Source organism: Xenopus tropicalis, chromosome 4 (assembly GCF_000004195.4).
Source record: "Xenopus tropicalis strain Nigerian chromosome 4, UCB_Xtro_10.0, whole genome shotgun sequence".
NCBI classification, from domain to species: domain Eukaryota; kingdom Metazoa; phylum Chordata; class Amphibia; order Anura; family Pipidae; genus Xenopus; species Xenopus tropicalis.
Window position 1 is genome coordinate 14,795,500 of NC_030680.2, and position 17,928 is coordinate 14,813,427.

At 43.8% G+C, this 17,928-nt stretch overlaps 1 protein-coding gene across 7 annotated transcripts in view; it reads right to left on the reverse strand.

The window, feature by feature from the left end:
- shank2 (SH3 and multiple ankyrin repeat domains 2) overlaps window positions 1-17,928 on the reverse strand; it is a 310,238-nt gene that overhangs the window by 202,269 nt on the left and 90,041 nt on the right. For all 7 annotated transcript variants that reach the window (XM_031899735.1, XM_031899734.1, XM_031899733.1 and 4 more), the window contains 4 exons: window positions 7,140-7,343; window positions 6,961-7,032; window positions 5,871-5,979; window positions 3,422-3,573 (listed from right to left, as the gene is read on the reverse strand). In XM_031899735.1, coding sequence (XP_031755595.1) covers window positions 3,422-3,573; window positions 5,871-5,979; window positions 6,961-7,032; window positions 7,140-7,343 — 537 coding nt within the window. The remainder of the gene's footprint in view (window positions 1-3,421; window positions 3,574-5,870; window positions 5,980-6,960; window positions 7,033-7,139; window positions 7,344-17,928) is intronic.

Below are 17,928 nucleotides of genomic sequence, written 5' to 3' on the forward strand. Positions count from 1 at the left end.
ACTGCTACTATAGGCACCATCTCTCCCTACTATACCTGCTATCCCACAGCCACAGTCCCTTCCCAGAGGCTATTATCCCCCCACTGCTACTATAGGCACCATCTCTCCCTACTATACCTGCTATCCCACAGCCCCAGTCCCTTCCCAGAGGCTATTATCCCCCCACTGCTACTATAGGCACCATCTCTCCCTACTATACCTGCTATCCCACAGCCCCAGTCCCTTCCCAGAGGCTATTATCCCCCCACTGCTACTATAGGCACCATCTCTCCCTACTATACCTGCTATCCCACAGCCCCAGTCCCTTCCCAGAGGCTATTATCCCCCCACTGCTACTATAGGCACCATCTCTCCCTACTATACCTGCTATCCCACAGCCCCAGTCCCTTCCCAGAGGCTATTATCCCCCCACTGCTACTATAGGCACCATCTCTCCCTACTATACCTGCTATCCCACAGTCATAGTCCCTTCCCAGAGGCTATTATCCCCCCGCTGCTACTATAGGCACCATCTCTCCCTACTATACCTGCTATCCCACAGCCCCAGTCCCTTCCCAGAGGCTATTATCCCCCCACTGCTACTATAGGCACCATCTCTCCCTATTCCTCACAATATATAACTATAGGCTTCACTAAGAGAAATTCTCTTTTTTACCTTAACTCGTTCCAAAATCTCTTGCCCTAAGTTCTATCTCATTGTTCTTATAATATAAAACATATGTAAAATGACAGGAAAGGTTTATAATTTTGACGTTTCCTCCTTGTTACTGGGAATATCTAGGCACATGTTAAAAATGTGCAAACGCGCGGTTAGTCATTCGAAAATTGAAATGTAAAATGCGATGATTCGGATAAAATGTAAATCTTTGTAGAAAGATTTGCTTGCTTCTAATGTAAAGTTCTTATTTCCATGATGTCTATCAATGTCAGCGAGTCACCGAGTCCCCGGAAGCAATGAAACCTTATTTATTCTGCCTTTAATGCCATAAGCTGTCAGTTTGAGGGCTTATTTATTAAAATGTGTGATGAAGGGTTGGGAGTATGAGGCCGGGGATACGTTTATTGTGTGTAACCATCCACATGCCGTTCTGTAACTGAGCTGAAATATTTTATTAGAAATATAAAGTCTAGAGAAAAGCGATGATTATTTTGTTTTCTAGAGCTCGTTACTAAAAACAAAGGGGAAAAATGTGTTTTAACAAACATAGGTCTGTTTTACATTAACTGCAAGCTGTTTTATTGAGCCGGCCATTGGCTTCAACAGGAGATATTCTATGGTACTATAACTGCCATCTGTGGGGGCAAAATCATAGGGGGGGGTACATTGTGTACACATATGTTTTAATGACCCATGGACATTTTTATATATAATACCCCAGAACACACGGCAGGATAAATATAGTGCCAATTCCATGTATAATACCCCAGAACACACGGCAGGATAAATACAGTGCCAATTCCATGTATAATACCCCAGAACCCACAGCAGGATAAATACAGTGCCAATTCCATGTATAATACCCCAGAACACATGGCAGGATAAATATAGTGCCAATTCCATGTATAATACCCCAGAACACACAGCAGGATAAATACAGTGCCAATTCCATGTATAATACCCCAGAACACACGGCAGGATAAATATAGTGCCAATTCCATGTATAATACCCCAGAACACAAGGCAGGATAAATACAGTGCCAATTCCATGTATAATACCCCAGAACACACGGCAGGATAAATACAGTGCCAATTCCATGTATAATACCCCAGAACACATGGCAGGATAAATATAGTGCCAATTCCATGTATAATACCCCAGAACACACAGCAGGATAAATACAGTGCCAATTCCATGTATAATACCCCAGAACACACGGCAGGATAAATACAGTGCCAATTCCATGTATAATACCCCAGAACACAAGGCAGGATAAATACAGTGCCAATTCCATGTATAATACCCCAGAACACACGGCAGGATAAATACAGTGCCAATTCCATGTATAATACCCCAGAACACACGGCAGGATAAATATAGTGCCAATTCCATGTATAATACCCCAGAACACACGGCAGGATAAATACAGTGCCAATTCCATGTATAATACCCCAGAACACACGGCAGGATAAATATAGTGCCAATTCCATGTATAATACCCCAGAACACACGGCAGGATAAATACAGTGCCAATTCCATGTATAATACCCCAGAACACACGGCAGGATAAATACAGTGCCAATTCCATGTATAATACCCCAGAACACATGGCAGGATAAATATAGTGCCAATTCCATGTATAATACCCCAGAACACACGGCAGGATAAATACAGTGCCAATTCCATGTATAATACCCCAGAACACATGGCAGGATAAATACAGTGCCAATTCCATGTATAATACCCCAGAACCCACAGCAGGATAAATACAGTGCCAATTCCATGTATAATACCCCAGAACACACAGCAGGATAAATACAGTGCCAATTCCATATATAATACCCCAGAACACACGGCAGGATAAATACAGTGCCAATTCCATGTATAATACCCCAGAACACATGGCAGGATAAATACAGTGCCAATTCCACGTATAATACCCCAGAACCCACAGCAGGATAAATACAGTGCCAATTCCATGTATAATACCCCAGAACCCACAGCAGGATAAATACAGTGCCAATTCCATGTATAATACCCCAGAACACACGGCAGGATAAATACAGTGCCAATTCCATGTATAATACCCCAGAACCCATGGCAGGATAAATACAGTGCCAGTTCCATGTATAATACCCCAGAACACACAGCAGGATAAATACAGTGCCAATTCCATGGATAATACCCCAGAACACACGGCAGGATAAATACAGTGCCAATTCCATGTATAATACCCCAGAACACACGGCAGGATAAATACAGTGCCAATTCCATGTATAATACCCCAGAACACACGGCAGGATAAATACAGTGCCAATTCCATGTATAATACCCCAGAACACACGGCAGGATAAATACAGTGCCAATTCCATGTATAATACCCCAGAACACACGGCAGGATAAGTACAGTGCCAGTTCCATATATAATACCCCAGAAGACATAGCAGAATCAATACAGCACCAATTCCATTTTGAAACCCCAGAAAGCATGATAGTGTAAATACAAACCCAGTTTTTTGTATAATAAATCCAGAACATGGGGGGAAAATGCAGGGCCACTGATATATCATGTATTGCGCTGTGGACAAGATGTTAAGGCTTAGGGATAGGTACATATCGTGACTCACATACTATGTACTGAAACTAGCTGAGAGGCAATATCATAAAATCAGTTCTCATTCAAATATGAACCTTCCCTCACAGATTAAGACAGTAGGTGAGTACATTAAGTGATGGGTTGGTGGCCATTAAATAGAACCTACCATAAGAGTGGACTGATTCTTTGCTCTCGCTGCTTTATGCAGAGCCGTCATTCCGTCTTTTGCTCTGAAGTCCAAATGGGCCCCCCCATTGCGCAGAGCCTTGATCATTTCAACCGCATTATCCATCTGTGCAGACAACGTTAGAGGGTTTTCTGCAAGACAGGAGAGAGACAAGTTCACCTGTGACATGCAACTTTCAATTCAAAGAGATACTCTATGGGATCTATCAGAGCATCAACTCTCGCTGTCACTTTGGTCAAGGTCTGATGATTTTGTGGATGGCCACTTGACGAGATATATAAATATATAACACAAATGATGCAGAACGGGCCAAACGCATAAATATATTACGTTGGATACAAGAAAAACCCAGCTTTACAGGAGAGGTTCTGCTAAGATACAGAGATGGGACAAGGGGGCCATAGTGGTGCCCATAGATCCCTGCTACTCCAGACTTTTTGTTGATTGATGAGCAGGAAACATGGCTCAGCACCTTGTACTCTCGCCATGTCATTTAAACCAAAGTATCTTAATTGATGTATGGCCTAAAGCCAGCATTACACGTCTATCCAAATTACATTTATATTACTCTGAATTTGGCCCCATTGGAAGGGTTACGTGCATTGTAACTGTCCCTCTCTGGAACCGGAGGCAAATATAAGACTCCTGTGTGTTCTGCTAAACAGAAAATATGGATTCAGCTACAAGCCTCTTCATAGTAGAAGTTCTCTTCAGTCTAAAAAGGACACACTGCTCTTTTGAGGTCAACCAGGGTTTCTACCTTTATTTGATTGTAATAATGGCCTTTGGGTCAGCTGCTGGGCGAGATGTCATTTGGGGGTGTATCTATGACAGGGGTGGGCCCCCACTGGGGGTTTGACAGACGGGCTGGGCGGGCTCATCAGTCCAAGTCTCGTTTGATGAGACTTGCTGAGTCGGTGGGCCGGATTAAAAAGCTGAACGGGTCGGACGTGGCCCGTGGGCCGTAGTTTGCCCACCCCTGATCTATGATGTAAGAGTTGGGGAAATTGGCAGGGCAGAGATGGGTCTGTGACAATAAAGACTGGTCGGCAGCGGAGAAGGTGAGGAAAGAAAGGAGGTATAGAATATTACAAATTTATCAGCAAGTACATAGCCTGTAAATTTGTAGTACCGCTGCCGGCCCTAGCTAGTGAGTTACTGGTTAAATACCGGCAATGGGCAACTCTAATTGGTACTAACATCAGTGAGGCCTTGGGATTGACTCTAGACAGGACACATCCCATGTGGTGTTTTATATTCTACCTGTGTTTATGTAGGTTTCTTCTACGTGCCCTGGTTTCATGCCAAACTCCAAAAGGGCCAGAAGAAGAGGCACAAGACTAGGGGCCAAAGATCCAAGGGCGCAATGCTAGTACCGCTTCTGCTTGCCTTGTACATGTCCTGGCCCTTCTGTATTTCTCACCACCCCCTCGTTACTGCTCCCTAATGCTGCTCCTTATTCTGTTACCTGGGTATCAACACACTGGGGGCAATTGGGGAAATACACAGTGGTAGAAGCAGGAAAGGTCATGAACAGGGGTGGGTAAAAGGGATGATGAGCGGGAGTGGGGGTCCTGCCCTGGGCACAACGTTTAGCCCAGCACTGCAAAAAGATACAGGTAAGTCATCTGCTTCTTTACATAATAAAAAAATTATGCACCAAATCCCGGATTCTGTTTGGGCTTTGTCCCAGTTTAGACTATTTCTGACTATCTCCATTTACGCTTGAATGCAAGAACAACTAGACTGTTTGGCTAAACAGAGTCATTCTTTTTTAAAGGCCAAATAAGCAAACATTTCCCATTTAGAAATAAATGATGCTCTATATGTTATTTCCAAACACAGCGTGGGCTGATATATAAAATATGGCCTTTCCAGCTTCCTTAGCGCAGAAAATGTTCTGTAACCCCTGCGGAGCCGAGATGTCCATCGCGTCGATCTTAATCCGGCAGTCATGCCATTTTTGCTAATCACTTTCCGGTGACGGTACCGAGGCATCTCAGTTCTTATCTCCCCAGAGAGGAATACATGAGTAATGTATTAAGTTTTATCCCAGCCCCTTAGCAAATCCCTCACACATAAGCACAGGAAATGCTGACAATTAAATCCATTAAGACGTGTAAATAATAATTATGGGGGGCAGGAATTTTACATCATATGTAATTTTATATAAAATGTTATATATATATAAATAGAGAGAGAGACAGTCACAAGGTCCTACTCCATCGCTAATCTCTGTCCGGGATGAGGGGGAGGAGGAGCGCCAGTAACCATATTTGCCACCCAGGGGGAAAACTGGCCTGGGTTGGAAGGGGGCGCTGTTTAATTTCCAGTATCCCACCAGCCCAGTCCGACCATGGAGAGACAGAGAGAGAGAAGACATTCCTGCCTCAATATGAAAGCATTATAGAAACTGAAGTTCTCCTACCTCCATTATCTGGATCATGGTAGTTTGGGTCCAGCCCTCGGTCCAACATCTTGCAGATTTTCTCCACAGAGCAGTGATGTACATAGTCCATGAATTTCCTCAGATTACCCTAAAAATGTAGAGTGATCAGCAAGGATTTGCACTCCCTCTTATTTATAATGCATGATGAGTTGGTAGCAATGGCCAACCTGCACGTCCATAAACTGTCCCTTTCTGTTGAGAAAGGGTCTTAAGACCCAGAAGCCCTCTGATGATTTCAGAGATGTTATAAAGGGCAGGGTTCCCTGGTGGCTTTGATGCTGGAGAAAGCTGGAGGGCCCTTGTTGGCAACCTATCCCCAACCACATCTTGGCCAAACAGCCCATCCTGCAGTTTACAGGTCAACCTTCACACCATTAGTGTAGATCAGTGATCCCCAACCAGTGTCTCTGGGGCAACATGTTGCTCCCCAACCCCTTGGATGTTGCTCTCAGTGCCCCCAAACAAGTAGTTATTTTTGAATTCTTGACTTGGTGGAAGGTTTTGGTTGAATAAAAACAAGATTTACTACCAAATAAAGCCCCTGTAAGCTGGTAGTGTGCATAGAGGCTGCCTAATAGCCAATCTTAGCCCCTATTTGGCTCCTCCATGAACATTAATGATGCTTGTGTTGCTCTCCAAATCTTTTTACATTTGACTGTGGCTGACAAGTAAGAAAAGTTGGGGACCCCTGGTGTAGAAGCAACCTTTCAGGTTATTAAACTTGCCCTGAGTCTGTCTGGCTACTTGTTATCCCCATCTCAGCTAAAAACCGGATCCTTTGGCTACCCCTAGGTATTCCCAGAAACCCCTGGAGCCTTTGCCTGGCAAAGCATGAAGGGTAATCTGACGTTTCTATGGTTTGTTCTAAGCAGGACAACATCACAAGACTTTCTTCTGCTCACTAACTTCATTTTCTGTCGAATGTGCCCGGTGAGTTAAGATAAACAGCAGGTGGCGCTAAAAAGGTAACTATGGCTGTGCCTGCCATAAACATACAAATGCAGGTAATAACTTAAGGCTGCAGTAAACCCTGTTTAAATGACATTGCCATGGATTTTGGCACGGGTACCTTGGTATGTAGCTTGGCAATCTGCTTCTCATCGAGGCTGGGCTGTTTGTACAACCTCTTCTTGTAACGAAACTGCAACGTTAGAAACAGGACAAGTCATGTTTACAAATAAAACCAATGGGACCAAGTTACAGAACATGATAATTATTTCATGGCAACAGTTGGGTGGATATACGCACCTCCAGGGAGGGAACCCCTCTACTCATGGGCTGGGGGTATTCCCTGAGAAGCCGCTCCTCATCCAAGAATTTGCCCTCCCTCCCATTACTGAAGGGTTGGTACAGTCCGTAGTTGAGAACATCCTTCAGACTCTGGTTGAGGGTGCACAGGATGCGCTGCTTGGCCACCCAGACCGTGGCGTGAGGGTTGAAGCGAATGCATTTCTGCAAATCAGAAAGAACCAAAGTTAGAAGCAGAATCAATAACTATACCAACGATTCATAATAATTATAGCATTATGTTAGTATATACTGTATAATGTACCCCCTACTGCAAAGGATAAGGATATTAGTAGTCACTGAGGGGTTCTGTGCCCATATAAAGGCACAAGGCTGCAGACTGAGTTATACAGGGAACTCTGAGTATCACTCATGTATTATAAGGGATAATGTACCCCCTACTGCAAAGGATAAGGATATTAGCAGTCACTGAGGGGTTCTGTGCCCATATAAAGGCACAAGGCTGCAGGCTGAGTTATACAGGGAACTCTGAGTATCACTCATGTATTATAAGGGGCAATGTACCCCCTACTGTAAATGATAAGGATATTAGCAGTCACTGAGGGGTTCTGTGCCCATATAAAGGCACAAGGCTGCAGGCTGAGTTATACAGGGAACTCTGAGTATCACTCATGTATTATAAGGGATAATGTACCCCCTACTGTAAATGATAAGGATATTAGCAGTCACTGAGGGGTTCTGTGCCCATATAAAGGCACAAGGCTGCAGGCTGAGTTATACAGGGAACTCTGAGTATCACTCATGTATTATAAGGGATAATGTACCCCCTACTGTAAATGATAAGGATATCAGAAGTCACTGAGGGGTTCTTGGTGGCCACTAACCTAGCTGGGTAGCTCTGCATATGCCGATTATGGGTCTATAGTTACTGTATGGATAGTGAGAATAGTCAATGTGTGTCAGTTTCCCCTGTACCCCAGTTGTGGCTCCAATGTAAGAGACAAATTATGGAGGGCACAGACGTCTGTACATACAATTCAGTAGCTGCTGGGCCCCCGCACACCTCTCTGCGCACCCGGTTCGTGAGTAGTGAATACAGTAACGCACGGGCAATTAGAGGGAACTGGTACAAGTGCACCAATCATTATCTATTTATGTTTTTTATTTTTTTAATTCCGGCTCCTGGGGATCTGAATGTCCTTAATTAGCATGCGATGTGTAAACTTGTTGCTCCCTCCATAATTATCTTTAATTTCCTATGACGTCTGGCTCTGCAATTATGGTTTGCTTTATGATTTCTGTATTTGTACGTTGTGATTGCGGGACCACGAAGCCTTCCTAGAAACCCATGGTCATTGGATTAAGTGGAATTTCTTATGCCAAAAACAAACAGATCTGCTGCAGTGATTTCCCAAGGGCCCCACTATGCAAGTCCCTAATAGATATCCCATAACAGCCAGAATGGGTCCCATAGAATAAACACTATAGTGCAGATCCAATACAAAGAGCCATGGGATTATTCTTGGAACTTCGGCCTTCAACAAGAGCTCTAGGGGGCGCCAACAACACAAAAGAGGCAAAATACAGCAGAACCTCCAGTGCATGGGGGGGTTACTAATCAAGGCTTAGGAAGACCTCCCAAAAAGGAGACCAGCTATAGATATAATTATATGCGCTCCAATGGAAAGTCATCTATGTATCCCCAATCATGTATTTTACCCCCCTCCCCTAACTGAACTTGCTATTTGTCAGCACCTAGGGGCTGAACGGTCTACCCCCTGGCAAGCTGTTTGCACCCTGCACCCAGTTGGTTGCGCTTGGACTTTGATAATGATTATTATATATGATTAATATAATAATTAAAGAGGATATGAAAATGACCCCCCCCCCCAAGCTTACGGGTCTCTGGGGGTCACAAGAAGACACAAGAAACTAGACCATCAGCACCAGAATAAGGGTGAATAAGGGTGCTAGTGCCAGACAGCGCACCTGTGTGGGTGCTCGATGTTAAATCCGTACATGAAAGTGAATATTCTCAGGCGATGAGGGATCTGGGAGCCTTACAGTAAGATAAATTGTGGGTGCTATATCGCGTGAATCAACCCATGAGGTGTAGGGAGCACAGGGGGGGCTTCACAGCGCAGGACTATGTACCAAGGGTGCCATTTCAGAACAAATCCAGCTCTATGGTACAGAGAGAGAGAATGTCCTGCTGGGATACTGGGAGTTTCACTACAAGAGCTGGACTCCCATAATACCAAAAAGATCTAACAACCCTCCCACTATATAATATGTTCTTTCATGGTTTTATCAACATCCCCCCCCCCCCCCATTCCCCCCCAAAGGTATCCTTCTGATGCTAAAGGCTACAAAGCTAATGCCATGTATGCCCTGTCCTGTGTAGGTGCCCTGTAAGGCTACAAAGCTAATGCCATTTATGCCCTGCCCTGTGTAGGTGCCCTGTAAGGCTACAAAGCTAATGCCATTTATGCCCTGCCCTGTGTAGGTGCCCTGTAAGGCTACAAAGCTAATGCCATTTATGCCCTGTCCTGTGTAGGTGCCCTGTAAGGCTACAAAGCTAATGCCATTTATGCCCTGCCCTGTGTAGGTGCCCTGTAAGGCTACAAAGCTAATGCCATTTATGCCCTGCCCTGTGTAGGTGCCCTGTAAGGCTACAAAGCTAATGCCATTTATGCCCTGTCCTGTGTAGGTGCCCTGTAAGGCTACAAAGCTAATGCCATTTATGCCCTGCCCTGTGTAGGTGCCCTGTAAGGCTACAAAGCTAATGCCATTTATGCCCTGCCCTGTGTAGGTGCCCTGTAAGGCTACAAAGCTAATGCCATTTATGCCCTGCCCTGTGTAGGTGCCCTGTAAGGCTACAAAGCTAATGCCATTTATGCCCTGCCCTGTGTAGGTGCCCCGTAAGGCTACAAAGCTAATGCCATTTATGCCCTGCCCTGTGTAGGTGCCCTGTAAGACTGCGCTGCCGACGCCAGCAATCACATTAGGGGAGATCTTTCCTTCTCTTTGGCTCAGTGCTGCGCTATTAGTAAGCACATTGTTGTGCCGGCTGAGTCACTGGCATCTTCTGTTTATAAGCCGTGGGCATCGTACGCTGGCATTCACTCAGCGAAAGCAAACTGGGATTGTACCCGCATAATAAAAGGTGGATAAAGTTTAAAGGCACAGTATTGCCTCAAAATATTCCTGCAAGGTTATACTTAGTACAGGGGAATCCCTATGCTGCCATAGTTTTATGGTGTATCTCTGTACAGGCTATGAGCAAACTTAGGGGGCTGTTCCTGCTGAATTGTGCTTAGTACAGGGGAATCCCTATGCTGCCATAGCTTTATGGTATCTCTCTGTACAGGCTATGAGCAAACTTAGGGGGCTGTTCCTGCTGAATTGTGCTTAGTACAGGGGGAATCCCTATGCTGCCATAGCTTTATGGTATCTCTCTGTACAGGCTATGAGCAAACTTAGGGGGCTGTTCCTGCTGAATTGTGCTTAGTACAGGGGAATCCCTATGCTGCCATAGCTTTATGGTATCTCTCTGTACAGGCTATGAGCAAACTTAGGGGGCTGTTCCTGCTGAATTGTGCTTAGTACAGGGGAATCCCTATGCTGCCATAGCTTTATGGTATCTCTCTGTACAGGCTATGAGCAAACTTAGGGGGCTGTTCCTGCTGAATTGTGCTTAGTACAGGGGAATCCCTATGCTGCCATAGCTTTATGGTATCTCTCTGTACAGGCTATGAGCAAACTTAGGGGGCTGTTCCTGCTGAATTGTGCTTAGTACAGGGGAATCCCTATGCTGCCATAGCTTTATGGTATCTCTCTGTACAGGCTATGAGCAAACTTAGGGGGCTGTTCCTGCTGAATTGTGCTTAGTACAGGGGAATCCCTATGCTGCCATAGCTTTATGGTATCTCTCTGTACAGGCTATGAGCAAACTTAGGGGGCTGTTCCTGCTGAATTGTGCTTAGTACAGGGGAATCCCTATGCTGCCATAGCTTTATGGTATCTCTCTGTACAGGCTATGAGCAAACTTAGGGGGCTGTTCCTGCTGAATTGTGCTTAGTACAGGGGAATCCCTATGCTGCCATAGCTTTATGGTATCTCTCTGTACAGGCTATGAGCAAACTTAGGGGGCTGTTCCTGCTGAATTGTGCTTAGTACAGGGGAATCCCTATGCTGCCATAGTTTTATGGTATCTCTCTGTACAGGCTATAAGCAAACTTAGGGGGCTGTTCCTGCTGAATTGGGCTTAGTACAGGGGAATCCCTATGCTGCCATAGCTTTATGGTATCTCTCTGTACAGGCTATGAGCAAACTTAGGGGGCTGTTCCTGCTGAATTGTGCTTAGTACAGGGGAATCCCTATGCTGCCATAGTTTTATGGTATCTCTCTTTACAGGCTATGACCAAACATAGGGGGCTGTTCCTGCTGAATTGTGCTTAGTACTCCATACACGTTTATATGGGGCCCCCTTGAACACAAGCGCACTGCACCTTAATTTTTGCTATACCCCTTTTCTGTGCAATATAAATAGCTGATGTTTCGCTAAACTATTCATAAATAGTTCAGTTGCATGAATTGAATGAATGAAGTCAGTTTATTGGGGGTCATTGGAGTTTGCCCAAACTTTAAACCCTGCACCCCTTCCTGCCCCTGCTCTGCGCTATTGCTTGATATGGCAGTTATTGCATTGCCCAAGGATCTTGCTGTGGGGCCCATTAACTAGTCAGTTGTAGTTCATAAAGGCAGTAAAAATAATAATGTGTTAATTAAAAGTGAGTCTTAACTAGGGGGTAAGTTTCTTTGAAAGTTTTTGCACGTGTATCCCTATGGAGATAGAAGACTTGTATCCCTATGGAGATAGAAAACTTGTATCCCTATGGAGATAGAAGACTTGTATCCCTATGGAGATAGAAGACTTGTATCCCTATGGAGATAGAAGACGTGTATCCCTATGGAGATAGAAAACGTGTATCCCTATGGAGATAGAAGACTTGTATCCCTATGGAGATAGAAGACATGTATCCCTATGGGGACCTATAGAAAGAGAGAGGGGTTCATATTACTATAATACTATAATATAAACATCCTTTATTTATTGTGCCACACACTTTAGATGAGTGCATGTCATCTGCAATATTGCCCAATGGACACACATTTATGGCCCATAGGCGCTCCCCTTATCTGTATACCATGAACTATTTTGTCTGTTTTAAAGGTTTCACTGGTTATTGTTTCCTAGTTCTATAGTATTTTATACTAATATTCTATAAAATCATTCTATGCTCTATGCATTCTTAAACACTACTCAGGCTCAACTGTCACAATGAGCCCGGGCACAAGCTCAGCGCCAACTGTCACTTTAGACCGTTGGAGAGCAGCGTCAGAGGAGCAAGGTCTTGAAGAGTGTCAGAGATTTTCGAAGAAAAGAGGAGAAGAAAAGGATATTTTTTGGAGGTAAGTGAAGAGGAAGAAGAAAGAAGAGAGAAGATCAGCTAAAGAGAAGAAGGGAATCCATCAAGGAGGAGGAAAATGGAGAAGAGAAAGTGGAAGCGGTTGCTGATCCCGCTGGATTCATCTGGTAAGGAGACGAAACTTGAAATATATTTCTATAAGAAAATAATCATAAAACCCGGTAAAAAGACTCATCTGGTGAAAATGCAACGTTACGGTCCTTACTGTATATGTTTTTGGGGTGACTGTGCCCCCACCATTTGTTATATATAAAAAACATGGGGTGTATATCTCCCCTACTGTTAACTGCTATTATGTACCTGCATTGCCAATAACCATTGGCTTTTACATTTTAAAATGACTGAGGTGCCACTATAGGACTATATGTAGGGTAATACTACTGCCTATATATGAGGTGCTAGGAATACCAGTATTGATGGCTCAAAATCCCATCATATTTGGGTGCCAGTATGCACTCCCTTCCAATGTGTATAGAGCTTTCAGGGTGCCACTGTCCGTTGCCTTTTTGTTATGTAATTACAAGCCAAATACCTTGTGCGAACTGCCTTTCATGTGTTTAATGGAGAACTGGGTCTCTCTGTATATAACATTCTTGGGGTGCCAGTAACTGTTGCTTCTGTATGTGGGTGCCACTGCCCTCAGTGTATAATGTGCATAGGGTGCCTGTGGCTACAGCCTCTCACTGTGTATTGAGCTTAGAGTTATGGTATTCATGACTGTATATAATATACTTTGTGTACCAAACCCCACTGGGGCTGATTTATGTATTACAAAATTGCAGTTGTAATAATAATCAGATTCTTGCTTTCCTATTAGGAGTGGTAATTAGGGTTGATGGAGGTGGGGCTTGATGTAACTGGATGGGGCAGTAACAGCATGGGGGTGGGCCACTGCCATCACAGCGATTGGCGATAGTCACGTCAATCTTTTAAAATCCTGCCCGGTTTTCCAAATTGGGAAAACCGGGCAGGCAGTTTTGCCCCGGACAGCCCTACTGAAAACCGGGCATTCTGGGTCAAAACAGGCCAGGTAAAACCCTACTGGTATTAGACTAGACTAGTTATTGATTGCTATGGGTAACTGCACTTTAGCAATGTAGCCCCTGTGTTAGTAAAGGAGCCATACTGGCACAAAGCTGCTGCTTGCCATTTAGGCTCAACCTCTAAGTGCCACTTTAAGTGCTTTTCAACCATATTTTTTGGAAGAAGAGTTTAGGGAGTCACAAAGTGCTAATTTTGTTTGCAGATAGTGAAGAAGAACAAAGAGAGAAGAAGCGATTCCGGGGATCCGGAGATGAAGAGAAGAAAGCGAAGAAGAGGAAGAAGAGGCCCAGAAGCCCAGAGGAACACCCAGCGGGTGAGGAGCAGAAACTTAATGACATTACTGTAGGGCTAAAATGGGTGCTATGTATATTGTACAGTTGCCCCATTCTGCAGTCATTTCACGTTTAGTGGTTTCCATGTGCTGTTTAATTGTAATTGCTATTAAAACCAGCAACTGACTTTCTGTTTATATTCTCTGCACTGCTGGTTCTGACTCCTGAAACAATGTTCCAAGCTGGCCGATTAAAATAGGGTGGATCACTTTTAAATTAACTTTGAGTATGATGTAGAGAGAGATATTCTGAGACAATTTGCAACTGGTCTTCATTTTTTATTATATGTGGTTTTTGAGTTATTGAGCTTCTTATTTGGCAGATTTACAGCTTGTAATTTTAGCAATCTGAGGGCCTAAATAGAAAGATTAGTAATAAAAAGTAGCAATAGTAAAACCTTTGTAGCCTTAAACACCATTTCTTTTTTATATGGGGTAAGTGACCCCCATTTGAAAATTCAGAAGGCGGCAAATAGATCATATGCATATATGTAATAATATAGCGAATAATGTACCCCCTATTGTAAAATATAAGGATATTATGAGCCACAGAGGGGTTCCACGACCCATAAGATTAATGTTTCATTTCACAAACATGGAGTCATTATGTTAAGTCTATTTCCCCTATGAGTCTCCCCCATATACACTCCCACCTCCCCAATTTCTCATTGCTCTTACATTTTATATTGTTTCAAATATTCCCAATGTACTTTAATTTCATATCTCAGACCCCAAAAGCCTGACTGGTGTGAGGTATCAAACTCTGGTTTGTAGCTAAGGGCAACGTTCCCTAAGGCATTAATCTGAATTAGATCAAATGCATTTGCTTTAAACTATCACCAAAACGGTAATGGATTGATTGGAATGAAGTGGCCCATAACTGGGCCTTATGTTTCCCTCACTCCATGTCATCCTCTTGGAACTTTCCTTTGAGAATCAGGACACTTAGGGCCACATAAGATTTTAGCCCATGCAAAGTTACACCCAGCTATAACCCCGATGGCCCCAAACTGCCGCTTTCCAAAATGCCCCACTGATGTGGCAATGTACCACTGAAACAGGGGGAACAGCTTGTTGCAGGGGACATATAGGGGCTGCGCCTTACAAATCCCATTCATTGTGTGTTTTTTGAATGAGCTTTACATCATCTTTTTGTAATCCTCCAGCTGGAAAAGAAAAGAAGAAGAGTCGAGGGGGGGCCAAAACACCGTCGCCCTTCGACATCAACAACTATCGCCTTCTGAAAAAACTGGGAGAAGGCACCTTTGGCAAGGTGAGTGATGGGCTCCATAGGGGAAATCTATTCCTGCTTTGAGCTGATTTGCCAGTTCTTGCTGTGCCCAACCCAATATATCCTTCCACTAATGCACATCACTGAGCGCCATATGCATGCAATTACTGAATGCTCACGTCTCTTTAACGAAGATTTATCGCGGGTGTCTAATATCAACGTGTGCCACTGCCCTTAAGGGTTCAATATCCTATATATATATATATATATATTAATGTCAGTCTGAAAAGATAATTTTGAGCCCATTAGGATGAAGTAGGAATATAGGATATTTCATCTATTAGTAAATATACTGCTCTTTTATCTAGGTGATGTTGGCATCTTATGTCACCAAAAACCAACTGGTGGCAATAAAGATCATGAGTAAGGATGGAGAGCAGGACGACTTTAAATACACCAGGAGAGAGGCGTTGGTGCTGCAGCTTGCCTGGAGGTGCCCGTTTCTATGCAAGGCAATGGCAACCTTCCAGACTCAGGTACAGAGTAGTGAGTTTTACTGGGGTTTCTCTTCCTTTTGTACACGGCACGGCACTAATTACAGTATTTAATAGCATATTTATATTTACACAGAGCCCTGTCACCTGTTTAGTTATGTAACCCAACTACTAGAGATCTCAGGACAGACTGTGTTATACTTCAGCTTTTCGAGATAGGTTTGGTAGTTGCTGGATTTATAGGAGCACATTTTAGTAGCAGACAGGGCTCCTAGCCACCCGAGGTGGCCAAGTTGATGCCCCCCCTCATTTAGCTTTGCGTCAGAAGGGGGAGGCACATCGCTAGTACAGAGAGTGCTATTGTGTTCTCTGCACTAGAAGAGCCAAAATTCCATCTAAAAATCAGAATTTCAGTTACCGGGAGCTGTTTTTGCCTCCCCTGGTAACTTGCCGGCTCTGCCGCCTGGGGTGAGCGCCCCAACTTGCCTTATGGCAGCAGCGCCCCTGGTAGCAGAACTGTCATTGGTGAGACAGATGCTTTTGCACTGGGGTCACTCAGTTCTAGGTGGGAAAGAGCAATATCCCATGCATTTCCAGCCATATCAGAGCCAAACCTAAATGTGTTCTAAATACACACATCTCATATATTGTACTCTCCTCTGTTTTGTCCAACTACTGAGAGACACACAAGTACAGCAGGACCCTATCCCAGTAATATATGGTATAATATTGTGTTAGGGAACTAGTGATGCCATTAATACTAGTGTATTGTGTTCAGTCTAACCCCGAGTTACATATTTTAGTCAGTAGTAACTATTAAATGATTTTCCATGATCAAGTTTTAAATAACTAAAATGCCAAATAGTGTTTGTCTCTTCTCTGCTATCCAAGTCTGTGCCTCACCTTCTCCTTTATATTTTGTATCCAGTCACTCATAGTGCTGGTGATGGAGTACATGAGTGGCGGCACACTGCAGGACCTCCTAAACACCAGAGGGCGCCTGAATAGGGACCAACTACTGTAAGTAACACGCTACTTGGGACATACCAACTACTGAAACACGCTACTTGGGACATACCAACTACTGTAAGTAACATGCTACTTGGGACATACCAACTACTGTAAGTAACATGCTACTTGGGACATACCAACTACTGTAAGTAACATGCTACTTGGGACACAGCAAATACTGTAAGTAACATGCTACTTGGGACATACCAACTACTGTAACACGCTACTTGGGACATACCAACTACTGTAACACGCTACTTGGGACATACCAACTACTGTAAGTAACATGCTACTTGGGACATACCAACTACTGTAACACGCTACTTGGGACATACCAACTACTGTAAGTAACATGCTACTTGGGACATACCAACTACTGTAAGTAACATGCTACTTGGGAAATACCAACTACTGTAACACGCTACTTGGGACATACCAACTACTGTAAGTAACATGCTACTTGGGACATACCAACTACTGTAACACGCTACTTGGGACATACCAACTACTGTAAGTAACATGCTACTTGGGACATACCAACTACTGTAAGTAACACGCTACTTGGGACATACCAACTACTGAAACACGCTACTTGGGACATACCAACTACTGTAAGTAACATGCTACTTGGGACATACCAACTACTGTAAGTAACATGCTACTTGGGACATACCAACTACTGTAAGTAACATGCTACTTGGGACATACCAACTACTGTAAGTAACATGCTACTTGGGACACAGCAAATACTGTAAGTAACATGCTACTTGGGACATACCAACTACTGTAACACGCTACTTGGGACATACCAACTACTGTAACACGCTACTTGGGACATACCAACTACTGTAAGTAACACACTACTTGGGACATACCAACTACTGTAAGTAACATGCTACTTGGGAAATACCAACTACTGTAACACGCTACTTGGGACATACCAACTACTGTAAGTAACATGCTACTTGGGAAATACCAACTACTGTAACACGCTACTTGGGACATACCAACTACTGTAAGTAACATGCTACTTGGGAAATACCAACTACTGTAACACGCTACTTGGGACATACCAACTACTGTAAGTAACATGCTACTTGGGAAATACCAACTACTGTAACACGCTACTTGGGACATACCAACTACTGTGAGTAACATGCTACTTGGGACATACCAACTACTGTAA